This window comes from Coregonus lavaretus (assembly GCF_964263955.1).
Source record: "Coregonus lavaretus genome assembly, contig: HAP1_SCAFFOLD_79, whole genome shotgun sequence".
In the NCBI taxonomy this organism is placed as follows: Eukaryota; Metazoa; Chordata; class Actinopteri; order Salmoniformes; family Salmonidae; genus Coregonus; species Coregonus lavaretus.
Window position 1 is genome coordinate 674738 of NW_028157882.1, and position 18990 is coordinate 693727.

Here is an 18990-nt window from a genome sequence, read left to right on the forward strand (position 1 = left end):
ATTCAATACCTCCCATCTATCTCTTAACACCATCCATATAGGATTTCTATTTGCCATATATATTTCAACCGTACTGTGATGTTTTACAAAAGTTCTGAACCTTTCTATTCAAATTGCTTCTACAGATTGTGAATTAAAAATAAAAAAATTTGCTAAAAGTATTATTATTATTGATTATTGATCGATTGACTATGACTTTTCAGATCACCCAGTAATGCTATCTGCAAGGTTAGCTCCAGGTAAATATTGCAATCCTTTAGCCATTCAGTTCATCACTGTTGTACTTCCTCTTTAATGCCAGGATGCCATTACAATCCTGGGCTTCAGTAACGATGAGAAGATTGGCATCTACAAGCTGACAGGAGCTGTAGTGCACCATGGCAACATGAAATTCAAGCAGAAGCAGCGTGAGGAGCAGGCCGAGCCAGACGGCACAGAGGGTGAGTCCCACTCATAGATATACAATATGTAAAGCATTAGTCCCATTCCCAGTCCCACTCATAGAAATAGAACATGTAAGACAGACAGTGCCACATGAAAGTCAGGCAGGAGATCATTTCTAGAGAACAAATTCCAACCTCCAGAAATGATTTGAAATGATGGATGTGGGTGAATCAAAACCTAACTCACAAAGAAGTTAGCTAAACTATTTTGGCAGTGTGACATTAAAAATAAGTGATCTTGTGTTCCTGATTCTGTTGTTGTTGGTTCTCTCTCCAGTGGCTGATAAAGTCGGCTACCTGCTTGGCCTGAACTCAGCTGAGATGTTGAAGGCTCTGTACTACCCCAGAGTGAAGGTCGGCAACGAGTATGTGACCAAGGGACAGACTGTGGCTCAGGTAAGGCAGCCTACCATTTTGGAATTATTTTGGGGACAAGTGCATTGCTTTTGTTTTTCCCAAGCTCGTATCACCTTATCACTGGACATGGTCAATATCTCCTGTATTAATTTGAGGTGTTATCATTGCAGGTTAATAACTCAGTCAGCGCTCTGGCCAAGTCTATCTATGAGAGGATGTTCTTGTGGATGGTCATCCGTATCAATGAAATGTTGGACACCAAGCAGCCAAGGCAGTTCTATATCGGTGTGCTTGACATTGCCAGGTTTGACATCTTTGATGTGAGTATGAGACCAGAACTAGACAATTAGTTGTGATTGAGATGGATTACAGCCTTGTATGATGAAATTATCCCTTTTAAAACTCCATCAACAGTACAACAGCATGGAACAGCTGTGCATCAACTTCACCAATGAGAAACTGCAACAGTTTTTCAACCACACCATGTTCGTCCTGGAGCAAGAGGAGTACAAGAAGGAGGGAATCGTCTGGGCCTTCATTGACTTTGGCATGGACTTGGCTGCCTGCATTGAGTTTATTGAGAAGGTAAACTGTCTGTGAGGATTATATTGGACCGCAACAGCAAAGCTCATAGGGAGCGCTGTGTGAGACATTATCACAGTGGTACAATGCATCTGACTGTTGAGAACTCAATATGTTTCCTATTATGTGCCCTTAAATGAATATAATCCTATAATAGCATGTTTGCTAAAGGAATATATGTGATCCTAAATGGAAATATCACTAATTTGATATAAATCTCTTTTCGTAAAGCCATTGGGCATCTTCTCCATCCTTGAAGAGGAGTGCATGTTCCCCAAGTCTTCAGACACTACCTTCAAGGACAAGCTGTACGCCCAGCATATTGGGAAAACACAGGCGTTTGAGAAGCCCAAGCCTGCAAAAGGCAAGGCCCACTTCTCCCTGGTGCACTACGCCGGTACTGTGGACTACAACATCACTGGCTGGCTGGAGAAGAACAAGGACCCCCTGAACGACTTAGTTTGTCAGTTATATGGGAAGTCAGGAGTCAAAATTCTGGCTGCCCTGTATCCCGCTGCCCACCTGAGGGTAAGTCTCAAGTCAAAGTGGCAATATGTAACTTTTTGGGCAGCCCCACCAAATTCACATAGAAAAGTGAGTTGTAGATCTCTCATTCTACTTGAAAGCAAGTCTAAGAAGCGGTAGATTTGTTCTATGCGTCCCGTTATTTCGTTTTGTTTTTGCATCTTTTACTTTGGGTTTTGTTCAACCAGCTTCAAACAGCTGAAACAACAATATCTTTGGTTATAGAAAATGTATTTCACAGCGGTTTAGCTGGTATAGTGATTCTCTACACTATGCTAGCTAATTTTTTCCACATAGGTTTTAGCAACCAGGAAATGGCGGAGAGATTTCTGCATTGTGCAACTTTAATTTAATTATATAATAGGTGTTATTTTACACAAATCTCATTGGTCACATTTGCATCTAGATAAGTGTGAAGTTAACCAGAGATTCTCTGGTTTATAATTAGTATGCTTGCTGAAGACAAGACCACTCTAGATTTCTTACATACTCTTATTATTATTCTATTTATTCCACCCGCTCTAGGAAATGTACTTTTCTAGTTATCTTGAACTTTTCCCCATTTTAACAGATACAAGCAAGAAAGGAGGCAAGAAGAAGGGTGGTTCCATGCAGACTGTGGTTCCATGCAGACAGTTGCATATTCAGTCCTTCAAGAGGTGCATTGATTATCATAAATGATGTCTGAGAAAATGGTTTGTAACCCTCTTAGAGGAGAACTTACATAAGCTGATGACCAACTTGAGGAGCACTCATCCTCACTTTGTGCGCTGCCTGATCCCCAACGAGTCAAAGACTCCAGGTACAATAAATATTGAGTTAAATATGTCATCTTATCAGTACAGTATCAGTGCCTTTAACAAGCCCAATCTTTAACCTGTTTATGTGTATTAAACAAGACTTGGTTTGTTTTACCAGGTCTGATGGAGAACTTCCTGGTTATCCACCAGCTCAGGTGTAATGGTGTACTGGAGGGTATCAGGATCTGCAGAAAGGGCTTCCCCAGCAGAATCCTTTATGCTGATTTCAAGCAGAGGTACACGCACTTAAACACAAATACGCAAATGCACACAATCACAGAGAGATCTTCTCCAAGGGTTTTCCAGCATCAGAATAGTCTTACCTTATAAGTAATACAGTCAGGTCCAAAATGACTGGCACTCTTGCTAAGATGAGCAGAAAAGACTGGTATCAAATGTATAATAAAGATACTGAACTATATTGTATGGTCAAACATTTGTGACAGTTATATTATTTTATACTAATACAATTGTTCAGAGAAAGAGAGTTAAAATAATATAATTTTGTTTGATTTGTTTAGTGTTTTTTGCTCATCTTCATCAAGGGTGACCTCACTGTAATAATTATAATTATGACCTCAATGTATAACCAACCTATTACAGCTTGGCATACTTTAAAACTGTCTCTTCATTCAGGTACAAAGTATTGAATGCCAGTGTCATCCCTGAGGGCCAGTTCATGGACAACAAGAAGGCTTCAGAGAAGCTGCTTGGTTCCATTGATGTGAATCATGAAGATTACAAGTTTGGACACACCAAGGTCAGTCAAATACCCCCAGCAAAAGCTGACAACAAAACACATCTTCAATGATAATTTAAACCCTTACCATTTAAAATCTCTGCAGTTGATCTATCCATCCTTTTGTTCTTTCTTCTTCATTTAACTAAAGGAAAAGGTGGAAAAACATTGTAGTGTTTTTGTCTTCAAAGTCATTCATCACATGTGTACATTATTAATCTACAACTGTACAATAACTAACAATTTAGAAACATCCTATCCCATGGTTTGTTTGTTAGCATTGCAAAGTTAATGTTGTTCAAATCAATCTAGTGGAGATGTTCCCCTCTTTTGATTCAACCCTTTCTATCTGTCACCATCTGTGGTTCCATTGACCATGTTAACCTGTGTCTCAGGTGTTCTTCAAAGCCGGTCTGCTGGGTGTCCTGGAGGAGATGAGAGATGAGAAGCTGGCCTCTCTGGTCGGCATGGTCCAGGCTCTCAGCCGTGGATTCCTCATGAGGAGAGAGTTTAGCAAGATGATGGAGAGGAGGTGAGGAATTGTGGACATCTTGGCAAAGCATACTGTCAACCACCTGTATCTAATGCATTATGATTACATGCTGTATATACTGTGAGTTGTTCAGAATAAGAAAGTTCATCTTATAATGCTCTATTAAAGCTAAAATCCTTAATTGAAACATTAACAAAGAGGAAACCCCGCCTCTGTTTTGGTATACAGCTGTGGGATGGGCCTGGAGCATTGCAACTATTCTCTAATTGGTAGACAGAGATATGGTGATAGTTTTAAGCTTGTTTTGAGTCCATACAGTGTTTGTTTCCATTTACATTGTTTGCAAACATTGTAGTAAAACAAGCTTATATTTGGGGTTAATTAATTTACAAGTCCATTTATAAATCCAAAAATGGATGTAGCAGTTAAGGATTATATCTTTGTAGCTTCAGTTTGGCATTTAGCAAGCTGTTCAATTGTCTTTTAAATGTGTGGTATTTACCCATTCATTCTTGAAGAACATAAAATGCCTCATGAGCTTAGCATGCATGACCTGTCAATCCTTGCATCTAGAGTTCGGGGCGTTCCATTTTGTTGTTCTTCTAATCCCTGAATGTTGCTTTAAGCATGTCACTCACCATGCCACTATATCCTTTCTGTCGACCAGAGATTCCATCTTCACCATCCAGTACAATTTCCGCTCATTCATGAATGTGAATCACTGGCCATGGATGAAGGTCTATTACAAGATCAAGCCCCTGCTGAAGAGCGCTGAGACTGAGAAGGAGCTGGCCAACATGAAGGAGAACTATGAGAAGATGAAGACAGACCTGGCCAAGGCTCTGGCCAAGAAGAAGGAGTTGGAGGAGAAGTTGGTGTCCCTGGTGTAGGAGAAGAATGACCTGGCGCTCCAAGTTGCATCTGTGAGTGAACAACAACCCTCATATGGGTACATTTACACACAAATGAATACACACATGAACACACACACACACACTGTAAAGTATGTGGCAAACTCATAACATTTTTATTGCCAATGTAATATGCTGTATATATTTCATGAATTTCTATTGATTTGCTCTGACCTCTTTGACTAAAGTGTATATTTTGATACACAAAGTGAGGCCGCAGATCTTTTCTCCTGCTCTGAATCCAGGATTCAGAAAATCTGAACGATGCTGAGGAAAGGTGCGAGGGGCTCATCAAGAGCAAGATCCAGCTGGAGGCCAAACTCAAAGAGCTGACCGAGAGGCTGGAGGATGAGGAGGAGATCAATGCTGAGTTGACTGCCAAGAAGAGGAAGCTGGAGGATGAGTGCTCTGAGCTGAAGAAGGACATTGATGACCTGGAGCTCACCCTGGCCAAAGTGGAGAAGGAGAAGCACGCCACTGAAAACAAGGTATTGTGTCTTACCATAGACAGTCTAACCAAACAATAATCCAAACAATAATCAACTCAAAACATAGCTTAACAATAATATAATTCAAGTTGTATTGTGGGTGTAGGAAAAATTAAGACACAACAGTTGAATTTCAGTTTCGGGGTATTCCCCACATTCATTGCATGTTCTGTTCCCCCTCATTTATGACTTCCATTCAGCACACTGGCATAGTGTACACTGCTATCTAGTGTTACATCTATAGTACAGTACTTGTTGACACATTTCTAATTTAAATGAATGCAATATATAACAAACTAAATCTCCCCTTTATGGTGAAGTATAATTATGTTTGACCATTTTCAGGTTAAAAACCTGACAGAGGAGATGGCATCTATGGATGAGAGTGTTGCCAAGCTGACCAAGGAGAAGAAAGCCCTCCAAGAGGCCCACCAGCAGACACTGGACGACCTGCAGGCAGAGGAGGACAAAGTCAACACTCTGACCAAGGCCAAGACCAAGCTGGAACAGCAAGTGGACGACGTGAGTGGAGTTTGACATTTTGGCCATGATAGAATGTAAGATTATATTATCTTCAGTTTTTTAGATTTTAATAATATATGTTTTTATCTATAGCTTGAGGGTTCTCTGGAGCAAGAGAAGAAGCTCCGTATGGACCTAGAGAGATCCAAGAGAAAGCTGGAGGGAGATCTGAAACTGGCCCAGGAGTCCATAATGGACCTGGAGAATGACAAGCAGCAAGCTGATGAGAAAATCAAGAAGTAAACACAAACAAATGACTACAGTATCAGCTGCTGTAATGGTTGTTCTTGACTAATTATGAATTAGCATTTGCATGTCATTCTTAAAAGCAACATGAATGGTATTAGACTCCTTTTACACTCTCAAATCTAAACCAACTCTGCAATCAACGTATTTGTGTTTTTTAGGAAGGAGTTTGAGACCACCCAGCTCCTCAGCAAGATTGAGGATGAGCAGTCACTGGGAGCTCAGCTGCAGAAGAAGATCAAGGAACTCCAGGTACAGTACAAGATCAAAGGATCTAAGCTCCAGACACACTGAATAATTTCCTGAAATAAACGGACACATTTGTCCATGTGACTTCTGATGGCTCGGTAGTTGTTTCCTGCTGACATTTCCTACCATTGTAAAGATGGTGCTTCCATAGACTTAGATAGAGGACTCATCTTTGTGTCTGTGCCATTATGGCGTTTGTGACAGAATAGGCATCTCCGTTTTTTAGTAGTCATTTTTCAACCCGATCGAACAACCCAAGAACACTTGAGGCTGTAATCGCTGCCAAAGGTGCTTCAACAAAGTAATGTGTAAAGGTTCTGAATGAATGCTTATGTAAATGTGCTATTTCAGTTTTTTTTAGTTTTATATACATTTGCAAAAATTTCTAAGAAACTGTTTTTTTTTGTCTTTATGGGGTGTTGTGTGTAGAATGATGAGGAAAAAAATAAATTAATCAATTTTAGAATAAAGCTGTAACGTATTAAAATATGGAAAAAGTAAAGGTGTCTGAATATTTTCTGAATGCACTGTACATACTATTATTATTTTGTTAGGTTCAATTGTTTCAACTGTATTGTAGTGTTAATCCCCCCTGCTCTTGTCCCCTGTTCTAGGCCCGTATTGAGGAGCTGGAGGAGGAAATTGAGGCTGAGCGTGCTGCCAGGGCTAAGGTTGAGAAGCAGAGGGCCGATCTCTCCAGGGAACTTGAGGAGATCAGCGAGAGGCTGGAGGAGGCCGGAGGCGCCACTGCTGCTCAGATTGAGATGAACAAGAAGCGTGAGGCTGAGTTCCAGAAGCTGCGTCGTGATCTTGAAGAGTCCACCCTGCAGCACGAGGCCACAGCCGCCGCTCTGCGCAAGAAGCAGGCCGACAGTGTGGCTGAGCTCGGGGAGCAGATCGACAACCTGCAGTGCGTCAAGCAGAAGCTGGAGAAGGAGAAGAGCGAGTACAAGATGGAGATTGATGACCTCTCCAGCAACATGGAGGCCGTCGCCAAGGCTAAGGTGAGTAGTGATGTTTTGGTCAAGCATTGTTGAGGAGTGTCAACTACATTACCATTCAAGTGAACTGAAGTTAACAGCAGTCCCATATATAAATTAATGATGGTACATGTTTCACTAACAGGGCAATCTACTCTTGAGGACCAGCTGAGCGAGCTCAAGACTAAGAATGATGAGAATGTTCGCCAGGTCAACGACATCAGCGGACAGAGGGCCAGACTCCTGACAGAAAATGGTACCATCAACAATGAACTACAACCCAATGCTTTCCTTCAGTTGAACACAATAACATGTGTTGGGGGCTGTATCCACATAATTTCTACTGTACTATTCACCACCTAACATTGCCGTACAATACCTCACAATACATTTTCAATCTTATAGAACAGAGACCCTATTAACTAGATATCCCTCTATCCCTGAAGGTGAGTTTGGCCGCCAGCTGGAGGAGAAGGAAGCCCTGGTGTCTCAGCTGACCAGAGGAAAACAGGCCTTCACCCAGCAGCTGGAGGAGCTGAAGAGGGCGATTGAGGAGGAGGTCAAGGTAAGGGACCCAAAATGGACTCCACTGACCACAGAGTTTAGAGCCATATCTTCATATAGATGGTGACTATGCCACCCTTAGAGTCTTCTACTAATGTAATTTGTTTGACTATCTCTCTAATCTCTCTTTCTCTCTCACAGGCTAAAAACGCACTGGCCCACGGTGTCCAGTCTGCCCGCCATGACTGTGACCTCCTGAGGGAGCAGTTTGAGGAGGAGCAGGAGGCCAAGGCAGAGCTGCAACGCGGCATGTCAAAGGCCAACAGTGAGGTGGCTCAGTGGAGGACTAAGTATGAAACTGATGCCATCCAGCGCACAGAGGAACTGGAGGAAGCCAAGTGAGTCGCACGCAACAGCAACAACTCAAATATAGGGTGTGGATGGTGAGGAGGGTAGGGGGCTCTGAGAAAATGTTAGGTCAATATATATTGTAACATATGTTTCAAACCGAAAAACCACCCTCTGTTGTACAACAGGAAGAAGCTGGCCCAGCGTCTGCAGGAGGCTGAGGAGACTATTGAGGCGACCAACTCCAAGTGCGCCTCCCTGGAGAAGACCAAGCAGAGGCTGCAGGGAGAGGTGGAGGACCTCATGATTGACGTTGAGAGAGCCAACGCATTGGCCGCCAACCTCGACAAGAAGCAGAGGAACTTTGATAAAGTAAAAATGAAAACCACATTTTCTGCTACATAATCAATTGAAGTATAATTGTAGCATGTTTCTAATTCAAAACTCTTCATCTATGACTTCTAATGAAAATCCCATGTATTTCCCTAGGTTCTGGCAGAGTGGAAGCAGAAGTATGAGGAGGGTCAGGCTGAGCTGGAAGGAGCTCAGAAGGAGGCTCGCTCTATGAGCACTGAACTCTTCAAGATGAAGAACTCCTACGAGGAGGCTCTGGATCATCTGGAGACTCTAAAGAGAGAGAACAAGAACCTGCAACGTGAGCATTTGACAGCAATTCTATTTGGCTCATGTTTGACTAGTGTTTTGAAAATGGAGGGAACTGTAATCATCAAAACTACTATTACAGAGTTTACATGTACAGTATACAAATATATAAATGGAACATGTAATTGCTATTGCTTTTAACAACCCAAGGAAGTTGAGGGCAATTAAATTTGTAAGACCGTATGAAGTGCTGTTAATTAATTAACTGTTATCATGATTCAATGTCAACTTCAGTGCATTGGCGATATCCACTGAAAATCTCCCAAGTCTAAACTGCTCCTGTGTGTGTGTGTGTGCAGAGGAGATCTCTGACCTGACTGAGCAGATCGGAGAGACTGGCAAGAGCATCCATGAGCTGGAGAAGGCCAAGAAGACCGTGGAGACAGAGAAGTCTGAGATCCAGACCGCTCTGGAGGAGGCTGAGGTACAAACTACAGCTGTTTGATGGGAAAAGCAGTGTTGCACTAGCCAATGCCAGCTACAGTCTAATGCTCCCTGCTTTGGTGTTCATATATATATATATTTAATTCCATGTACACATCCAAATATATTGAACAATTCACCTGACTGCTTCTCTTTGTCCAGGGCACACTGGAGCACGAGGAATCCAAGATTCTGCGTGTGCAGCTGGAGCTGAACCAGATCAAGGGTGAGGTGGACAGGAAGCTGGCTGAGAAGGATGAGGAGATGGAGCAGATCAAGAGGAACAGCCAGAGGATAGTTGACTCCATGCAGAGCACCTTGGACTCTGAGGTCCGGAGCAGGAATGATGCCCTGAGGGTGAAGAAGAAGATGGAGGGAGACCTGAACGAGATGGAGATCCAGCTGAGCCACTCCAACAGGCAGGCCGCTGAGGCCCAGAAACAGCTGAGGAATGTCCAGGGACAGCTCAAGGTAAAGGGACTGGGACATCAGGTTCAAAAACCTAAACATGGCTAGGGATTTGTTTGTGAATCTGTAGAAAATAATAGAACAGAGGAATTGAATAGAGTGGTTTATGTAGTACTAAAGGTAGCCATACTGGGGAAATTCGTACCAATTTACATTTCTGTCACTGATCGATCCTATCGCCCCTACTTCCACAAGTCCTAATGAACATATGTCATTGTGAACCCCAGGATGCCCAATTGCACCTTGATGACGCTGTTCGTGTCGCAGAGGACATTAAGGAACAGGCAGCCATGGTGGAGCGCAGAAACGGTCTGATGGTGGCTGAAATCGAGGAGCTGAGAGTTGCTCTGGAGCAGACAGAGAGAGGCCGCAAAGTGGCTGAGACTGAGCTGGTAGACGCCAGCGAGCATGTTGGACTGCTGCACTCCCAGGTATGGGTCAAAAGCCATTTCCAATTAAACTCAACCAAGCATACTGTTTACACACCTGGAATTCGACATTGCTTGCTTTTAGATTTTCGTAATTTAAGCCTTGTGACTTGTGAGTCAAACAAATTGTCATGTTTCCTCCTTCAGAACACCAGCCTTCTGAACACTAAGAAGAAGCTGGAGACTGACCTGGTGCAGGTGCAGGGAGAGGTGGACGACATCGTCCAGGAGGCCAGGAATGCAGAGGAGAAGGCCAAGAAGGCCATCACTGACGTGAGTCCTGGAATTACATCAACTTCCTTTGTCCCCAAGGTCCAATTGTAGCTGGGCTGGTTAAGAACAACAAAGATCTCAGAGGAATGTTATGATTGGTGCCAATTGGTGCATTAATTAAACAAACTACTTTGCCAGGCGGCCATGATGGCTGAGGAGCTGAAGAAGGAGCAGGACACCAGCTCTCACCTGGAGAGGATGAAGAAGAACCTGGAGGTCACAGTCAAGGACCTGCAGCACCGCCTGGATGAGGCTGAGAATCTGGCCATGAAGGGAGGCAAGAAGCAGCTCCAGAAACTGGAGTCCAGGGTGAGTTAACAGCAGGATGGATTAGAGTGGATTGAAAGACAGATTGCTGGAAATGTATTTGATCATATAAAAATACACAGGATAATTGTTTAATGACTTTTTCTCTCAATAACCCAGTTAGATCAGGAGTTCCCAAACAGATTTGCTTCGCGGACCCCTTTTGTGATAGAGAATTCATCAGGGACCCCCTCATAATATCAGAACACAACTCCTACTTTAGTTTTACTATGACTTCTGCAGTGCGTGGCTGGACTAATCAAGTCTCGGCCCCTGGGAAATAACATTTTAAAGTCACTTTTTGGCACCAGAAACAACATTCTGCAGTTTTAAAGCTAATTTCCTGTAATTCTACACATTTTGCCTTTGGGCAGAGAGAAAACCCACTGGGCACAAACGTCATTTCAACATCTATTCCACGTTGGTTCAATGTAATTCATTGAAAATTACGTGGAAACAACATTGATTCAACCATTGTGTGCCCGGTTGGAATGTTGTAGTTTTAGAGCTAATTTCTTGCAATTCTACACATTTTGCCATGGGGCGGAGAGAACATTTATAAAGCTTAAATTACGGTGCATTTATATATATTTTTAAACATTTGGGGAATATGTTATACTTAAGTAGTGGTGTTGAGAAGAATTGGAGCCAAGACCTTCGATATAAAAAAGTATTTATCCAGTTGCTTCATTCAGGCTTGTACAGTTGTCGTGGAAGACTTCTAAACTGCAAATCTATTCAAATGTTATTGGTCACATACACATATTTAGCAGATGTTATTGCGGGTGTAGCGAAATGCTTTTGTTCCTAGCTCCAACAGTGCAGTAGTATCTAACAATTCACAACAATACACACAAATCTATAAGTAAAGAATGAGTTCAGGCAAGTAGGGTCCTCTAGTGGCCATTCTGGTACTGCACCATACACTTAGAAAAGCTTTCCAGAATGGACATAGAAATACAAGAAGAATTGAGTTGGAAGAAATGGATCATGGATAGAGTACTGTGGATACCAGTATCACTGTGAGCCTCCCAGAACCATGTTGTGCGTCTAAGGGTGAAGAACGTAAATTGTGGATTACTAATATTACATTGTACTGTATTGCACTCTCTAAACTTTGTCCACAGATCACTGGTAGTTTAATCTGTTCTTGCTAGAAATATTCATAAACACATTTAAATGTAAATTCCCCTTTGGGAACCACTGACCTAGATAATGAAAAGTTGTTGTTATTATTACAGACCCCTTCAATTAAATGTTTAGAAGTACATAGGGACAGATAACAATTGTGCCTCCTTGACTGGGTAGAACACTACACCTCTGGGTTACAAAGATTTGTTACTTCTGATTTCACCACCTCAAACAAATACGTTTATTTCTTCCACAAAGGTGCGTGAGCTCGAGACTGAGGTGGAGGCCGAGCAGAGAAGAGGTGTAGACGCAGTCAAGGGAGTCCGCAAGTATGAGCGTAGAGTCAAGGAGCTCACTTACCAGGTAAGAGAAAGTGCCTTCTTCACACACTTGACACTAACACAGACAGGTTTGTGTATAAAACTATGGGACATTGATTCTTTGATCTTCTCCCACAGACTGAGGAGGATAAGAAGAACGTTAGCAGACTTCAGGACCTGGTAGATAAGCTGCAGTTGAAAGTGAAGGCCTACAAGAGGCAGGCTGAGGAAGCGGTGAGTGAAATATTCTGAAAGCATTAATTCGAGAAAAATTAAATCCCCCTACAAAACTTAATGTCCATGCAGTTTAGTTTAAGTAAGTGTTGCTACTTCACATTGCTGTACTGGGGGCTGGTCTAGTGGTAGGGTTGGAGGCAGCGGTTTGATTCCCTGTACCTCCATTCACTTTCTCTGCTGTATCATCCATCTCCCTATATACATTGCTATCCTAAATCAGCCAATATTTGCTTTGTTGAAAATACCTTTAAAAATGTATATTTTAATTTTAAAGTGTAAATACTGATGTTCTGCTCTCCCTGTATTTTCCTCACCCAGGAGGAAGCAGCAAACCAGCACATGTCTAAGTTCAGGAAGGTTCAGCATGAGCTGGAGGAGGCTGAGGAGCGTGCTGACATCGCTGAGACTCAGGTCAACAAGCTCAGAGCCAAGACCTGTGACACTGGAAAGGTACAGAACTGCTGCTAAACCTATACCTGACTCATGTTCAAATATGACCACATCAACACCACCTATGATTCAGTCTTCACAGAGGTCAATACAGACCTTTTACACTCACTCAACTGTATTTAAGATCTCTGAGAAGAAAATGTCAGGTAGGGCAACAACAACAAAAATATTATTTCAAGTTAGTACCTCAAAATTGAAATCCAAGCTGAGCACTGAGCTTGAAAATGCTTGATCCATTATATTCTTTCCAAGTGTTCATATATTTAGCATGTCTGTTATTAATACTGATCCATTCTTTCTTCTTACAGGGCAAAGAAGTTGCTGAATAAACAAGACCAAGTCTTATCATTTTCCTGTGTTGCATAAAATATGATTTTCATGGTGAAATGTTGAGCATTGATTAAATACATGTAGACCTACATACACTTCCTTTGTGACTGTGGACTTATTACTCTGCAAACAGCTTTTTCATACCATACAAATATTGTATTTTAATTAAAGGAGCAATCTGGGATTCCAACAACAACAATGTGGTCACATCAGCTGAGGGAGAAATGTAACCTCTCTCAAATTCATAGACTGAGCTATGGATGTAAGGACTGACCATCCAGAACATCAAAATGATAGTTTTAATTCTTTACACTATGGACAGGCCCAAATTTAAACGTTTCTAAAATTTAAAAAATGAGAAGCATATGCATAACCATGGTAAAAACAGGAACTTGACAAAGACAGGTGCAAGGGGGAAACTGCTGGTAGGCTTGTTGAAACAAAACCAACTGGCAACAGATAAACAGAGAACACAGGTATAAATACACTGGGGATTATGTGGAAGATGGGCGAGACCTGGATGGGGGTGGAGACAATCACAAAGACAGGTGAAACAGATCAGGGTGTGACATGGCCATTGGCTCAACTTACCCCAAGGCAAACATTTTGACTATATTAGACCCACACAGCTACAAGGAGGCACTTTCATGCCAGGTTTAAGACCTCATAGAGAAGCTTATAGAGACCCCAACTGATTTATAGAACAATCTTAAAATGATCTACTTTGGTTTAGATACAACCATCACGAAACCTAACATTTTTATTAATTTGACTTGGTGAATATCTGTTTTTTTGGACCTAACTTGCTTACCACTTTTTCCATGTGGTTTCTACCTTCACAGACTCCATGAAATGATGAGCTCTTCCTAATTATTTGGTCAAATTATGAATTGTGTGTATGGGTTCTAGGAAACAACGGTAACTCAACGTGCCCCTTTGGCTCAACCTACCCCAATCTCCCCTACCACCATACTGTGCCACCATTATTTCATTCTGTTCCACTGTTCCGACCAGCAAAATAAAGTTCTGAACTGGTTCCAACCCAAATAAAGAACTGGTTTATATCCTTCCTTTCTGTTCCCTTTTTTACCTGAAATCAACCGTTTTTTTACATTTTACACGTTTCTGAGTGACAGAGTGAGGGTTTCGCTCACGAATTAAGAAAACATTTTACGCTGGACCAGAGCTAGTTAGCTAACAAACTTGTGTGTGCAGAGCGGCACCAGATTACCTTTTTGTAGTTATTAAATCCAACGTGAAACGTGATAACTATGGTATCCTTAACTAGCATTGAAAAAGTTAATCCATTCTTCAGTTATACAAAAATCTCTCTCCCTGTCTTCTGAATCACTGTAGCTGTAGCCTATGTGTTATGACGTTAGGGCATAGTGTAGATAGAAACTCATCATAACACTATGCTTCGGAGGACAGGTAGCCTACACACACACACACAGGCAAACATGTTCAACTGGCAGGCAGACACTGGAAGACGTTTCTGAGTGACAGACTGAGGGCTTTGCATGGGCACTTTGTTGGGTTTTTTATTTATACTTTTTATTTTATTGTTACTTTTACCCCTTTTTATATCCAAGTGGTAGTTACAGTCTTGTCCCATCGCTGCAACTCCCTACGGACTCAGGAGAGGTGAAGGTCGAGAGCCATACGTCCTCCGAAACACAACCCTGCCAAGCCGTACTGCTTCTTGACACACTGCTCGCTTAACCCGGAAGCCAGCCGCACCAATGTGTCGGAGGAAACACCACCCAACTGGCGACAGAGCAGGCGCCCAGCCCACCACAAGGAGTTGCTAGAGCGCGATGGGACAAGGAAATCAGGCCTGCCAAACCCTAACCAGACTGGGCTAATTGTGCACTGCCTCATGAGTCTCCCGGTCACAGCCGGGAGCTGTGACACAGCCTGGGATCGAACCCGGGGCTATAGTGCCTTAGACCGCTGTGCCACTCGGAAGGCCTACTTTGTTGTGTTTTCTGTGGGACTGTAAAAAAAATGCCTGGAAAGTAAAATAACGTTATTAACGGGTTCCCATGCTTTTAAAATAACAGTTCTATTGAAGAACATTATAGATCACTTCCGTTCCCGGTTCTGTTTTCTGTTCCTCAAAACATTTATTTATTTTCCAGTTTTCGGTTCTGTTCACTGAACCAGTTCCAACCCCTGATGTAATATAGCTTGTACTAGCTAGGTAGCGAACAACTTTAGAAAACCACTCTGTAAAGTAGTTTGTGCTAACTAGCTATATGGAATTCACCCAGATCCACCTCAGAGCACCACGTATGAAGAGGAGGAGGAGATGGAAGGTAAAGAAAAAGAAAGGGAGGTAGAGAAGAAAGCAGACTAAAAGGAGGAGAGAGAAGTCACAGAGAAGTTGGAAGAGAGAGCAGTCACAGAGAAGTTGGAAGAGAGAGCAGTCACAGAGAAGTTGGAAGAGAGAGCAGTCACAGAGAAGTTGGAAGAGAGAGCAGTCACAGAGAAGTTGGAAGAGAGAGCAGTCACAGAGAAGTTGGAAGAGACAGCAGTCACAGAGAAGTTGGAAGAGAGAGAGCAGTCACAGTGGCGGTGGAGGAGAGAAGAGTCAAAGAGGAGGTGGAGGAGAGAGGAGTCAAAGAGGAGGTGGAGGAGAGAGTAGTCAAAGAGGGGGTGGAGGAGAGAGGACTCAAAGAGGAGGTGGAGGTGAGAGCAGTTACAAAGGTGGAGGAGAGAGAAGTCAAAGAGGAGGTGGAGGAGAGAGCAGTCAAAGAGGAGGTGGAGGAGAGAGAAGTCAAAGAGGAGGTGGAGGAGAGAGGAGTTACAAAGGTGGAAGAGCGAGCAGTCACAGAGGCGGTGGAGGAGAGAGCAGTCAAAGAGGAGGTGGAGGAGAGAGCAGTCAAAGAGGAGGTGTCCCCTGTAGCTCAGTTGGTAGAGCATGGCGCTTGCAACGCCAGGGTTGTGGGTTCGTTTCCCACGGGGGGCCAGTATGAAAATGTATGCACTCACTAACTAACTGTAAGTCACTCTGGATAAGAGCGTCTGCTAAATGACTAAAATGTAAAATGAGGAGAGAGCTGTCAAAGAGGAGGTGGAGGAGAGAGCTGTCACCGTGGCGGTGGAGGAGAGCAGTCAAAGACGAGATGGAGGAGAGAGGAGTTACAAAGGTGGAGGAGAGAGGACTCAAAGAGGAGGTGGAGGAGAGAGCAGTCAAAGAGGAGGTGGAGGAGAGAGCAGTCAAAGAGGAGGTGTTGGAGAGAGCAGTCAAAGAGGAGGTGGAGGAGAGAGCTGTCAAAGAGGAGGTGGAGGATAGAGCTGTCAAAGAGGAGGTGGAGGAGAGAGCTGTCAAAGTGGAGGTGGAGGAGAGAGCAGTCAAAGAGGAGGTGGAGGAGAGAGCAGTCAAAGAGGAGGTGGAGGAGAGAGCAGTCAAAGAGGAGGTGGAGGAGAGAGCAGTCAAAGAAGGGGAAGAAGAGAGACCTGTCGAAGAAGAAAAGGAGGACACCGACGTCAAAGAAGTAAATACATTAGAAACCTCACTCAGCAGAGGGTCTATATAAGAGCTCTGAGGGTTCTACTACAAAGTTGCTGTTTTTAATATTGTTTTTATATCATGTGAGAGCTCTGAGGGGTCTACTACAAAGCAGAATCAATGAGTTAGCCAGGCCTTGCCAAACCCTAAAGAACTACTGATTTTCAGGTTAATTAAGAAAGCTAAACTTCAATATGTTTTTTTTGGTTGTTGAGTCAATTAGACCATCCCAATTTCAAGCTTATCTTTCTAAAACATTTAAAGTTATTGATCCTGCTTTGTGGTAGACCCCTTAGAGCTCTCACATTATATAAAACAATATTAAAAACAGCAATAAAGTTCAGGATAAACACACACATATCACCTATAATGACAACCTGCCATTACAGTCTATACGTGATTTTTACTATATACACAGGCACACATACACACGACTGGAATAGAATATGACTGTATTGACTGTGCTATGGACTGAGTGTTGTTGTAGTTCCCTCTCTCTCCAGGTGGGGGAGCTGTGGGCTGACCTGGTACCCGGGGGTGGGGGTGTATGAAGCCTTACCCACCGCCCCCACCCAGACCCTGTGTTCTCTCCAGCCCCAGACCCCTCTCTGAGACCCCCCTCCGCCCCCAGACATGGACCTCCCAGGACCGCAGGAGTGTTCTTCCCATGACCAACAGACATACTCAAACACATTCTCCCCATAACTGCCAGCTGGAATACAACTATAGCCCAGTCCAGAAGATAACTTCAACTAGACCCCATTGTGATTTTGGTGTTTGTAGATCTGAAGGAGCTGGGAAGGTGGAACACTTGTAATTGTCCTATTCAACAAACCCCTTCTGTTTAGTCCAGGATTAGCCTTAATCTGTGTATTGGAAACTGCCCCTTCAAATTGGTCATCTTGGTCAGGCATTATGAGAGTAGTCAAAGAGGAGGTGGAGGAGAGAGTATGTATAGTATACTGTGTGGCCTATGGAGCCTTGCGTGTTCTGTAAAAAAACAAACAAACAAAAAACGTTATTATTATATATGACGTATGATCTATCAACTGAGCCATACAGGAACAGATATTGTATATTAATGTAATCTTATCCAGCAGTCAGCTCCCTCTCTGAACCTATATGCGGTACCAATTGATCCTGGGAACACATATGTTGCTATTCATATTATTCACTGTCAGCATTAGGAGACATTTAGTTTGTTCTTCCAACCACAAGCTAGCATGATGTAAAACTGAATAAGAAGGTGTATTCCATTACCATACTGTTGTCATGCTTCTTAGTGCTAGGTTTGGGCATTCCATTACCATACTGTTGTCATGCTTCTTAGTGCTAGGTTTGGGCATTACATTACCATACTGTTGTCATGCTTCTTAGTGCTGGGTTTGGGCATACCATTACCATACTGTTGTCATGCTTCTTAGTGCTAGGTTTGGGCATTCCATTACCATACTGTTGTCATGCTTCTTAGTGCTAGGTTTGGGCATCCATTACCATACTGTTGTCATGCTTCTTAGTGCTAGGTTTGGGCATTCCATTACCATACTGTTGTCATGCTTCTTAGTGCTAGGTTTGGGCATTACATTACCATACTGTTGTCATGCTTCTTAGTGCTAGGTTTGGGCATCCATTACCATACTGTTGTCATGCTTCTTAGTGCTAGGTTTGGGCATTCCATTACCATACTGTTGTCATGCTTCTTAGTGCTAGGTTTGGGCATTCCATTACCATACTGTTGTCATGCTTCTTAGTGCTAGGTTTGGGCATTACATTACCATACTGTTGTCATGGTTTGGGCATCGTTTTACATTTACGTCATTTAGATGCTCTTATCCAGAGCGACATTCAGGATATTAGTTTGTATTATCACCACCTAACCTAAATGAAGAGACTTAATTGAAGTTGTGATGAATGCAATGAGTGATAATAGTGGCTATTATGACCCTGACTGAGTTACCCCCCCCCCCCCCCCCCCCAAAAAAAAAAGATCTAATCCATGTTTGTTACAGTAATTTAAGTTGTAATGAATGCAATGATTGCAGTAGCTCTGTTCAACCACAAGATAGCACCATCGACCTAATAAAACAGCATGTGCAAGAAGTTGCATTCTTCCAACTGTGGAGCCATGACGACCTGTTAAAAAGCCGTTTCACATATGATTTGAGGTGAAAATCACCATAACGTCCAAACAACTGGATAAAAATATAATATTATCCTATTCACGAAAAACGATTTAGTGAAGTTCCGCAATGATCGCATT

At 42.7% G+C, this 18990-nt stretch overlaps 1 protein-coding gene across 1 annotated transcript in view; it reads left to right on the forward strand.

Annotated features, from left to right (window-relative positions):
* Positions 1 to 17281, forward strand: part of LOC311124725 (myosin-13-like) — a gene marked incomplete at both ends in the record, with an annotated part of 29672 nt that extends 12391 nt beyond the window's left edge. Inside the window, 29 exons of the mRNA XM_084198829.1 lie at positions 302 to 440; positions 721 to 839; positions 971 to 1120; positions 1215 to 1385; positions 1614 to 1910; positions 2622 to 2709; positions 2826 to 2943; positions 3344 to 3467; positions 3842 to 3978; positions 4607 to 4823; positions 5096 to 5338; positions 5684 to 5860; positions 5954 to 6099; positions 6268 to 6358; positions 6970 to 7359; positions 7504 to 7591; positions 7782 to 7900; positions 8041 to 8237; positions 8376 to 8559; positions 8677 to 8842; positions 9150 to 9274; positions 9436 to 9744; positions 9969 to 10172; positions 10317 to 10442; positions 10581 to 10751; positions 12138 to 12242; positions 12338 to 12433; positions 12755 to 12886; positions 17234 to 17281. Coding sequence (XP_084054955.1) covers positions 302 to 440; positions 721 to 839; positions 971 to 1120; positions 1215 to 1385; positions 1614 to 1910; positions 2622 to 2709; positions 2826 to 2943; positions 3344 to 3467; positions 3842 to 3978; positions 4607 to 4823; positions 5096 to 5338; positions 5684 to 5860; positions 5954 to 6099; positions 6268 to 6358; positions 6970 to 7359; positions 7504 to 7591; positions 7782 to 7900; positions 8041 to 8237; positions 8376 to 8559; positions 8677 to 8842; positions 9150 to 9274; positions 9436 to 9744; positions 9969 to 10172; positions 10317 to 10442; positions 10581 to 10751; positions 12138 to 12242; positions 12338 to 12433; positions 12755 to 12886; positions 17234 to 17281 — 4677 coding nt within the window. The remainder of the gene's footprint in view (positions 1 to 301; positions 441 to 720; positions 840 to 970; positions 1121 to 1214; positions 1386 to 1613; positions 1911 to 2621; positions 2710 to 2825; positions 2944 to 3343; positions 3468 to 3841; positions 3979 to 4606; positions 4824 to 5095; positions 5339 to 5683; positions 5861 to 5953; positions 6100 to 6267; positions 6359 to 6969; positions 7360 to 7503; positions 7592 to 7781; positions 7901 to 8040; positions 8238 to 8375; positions 8560 to 8676; positions 8843 to 9149; positions 9275 to 9435; positions 9745 to 9968; positions 10173 to 10316; positions 10443 to 10580; positions 10752 to 12137; positions 12243 to 12337; positions 12434 to 12754; positions 12887 to 17233) is intronic.
* Positions 17282 to 18990: the final 1709 nt, after the last annotated feature.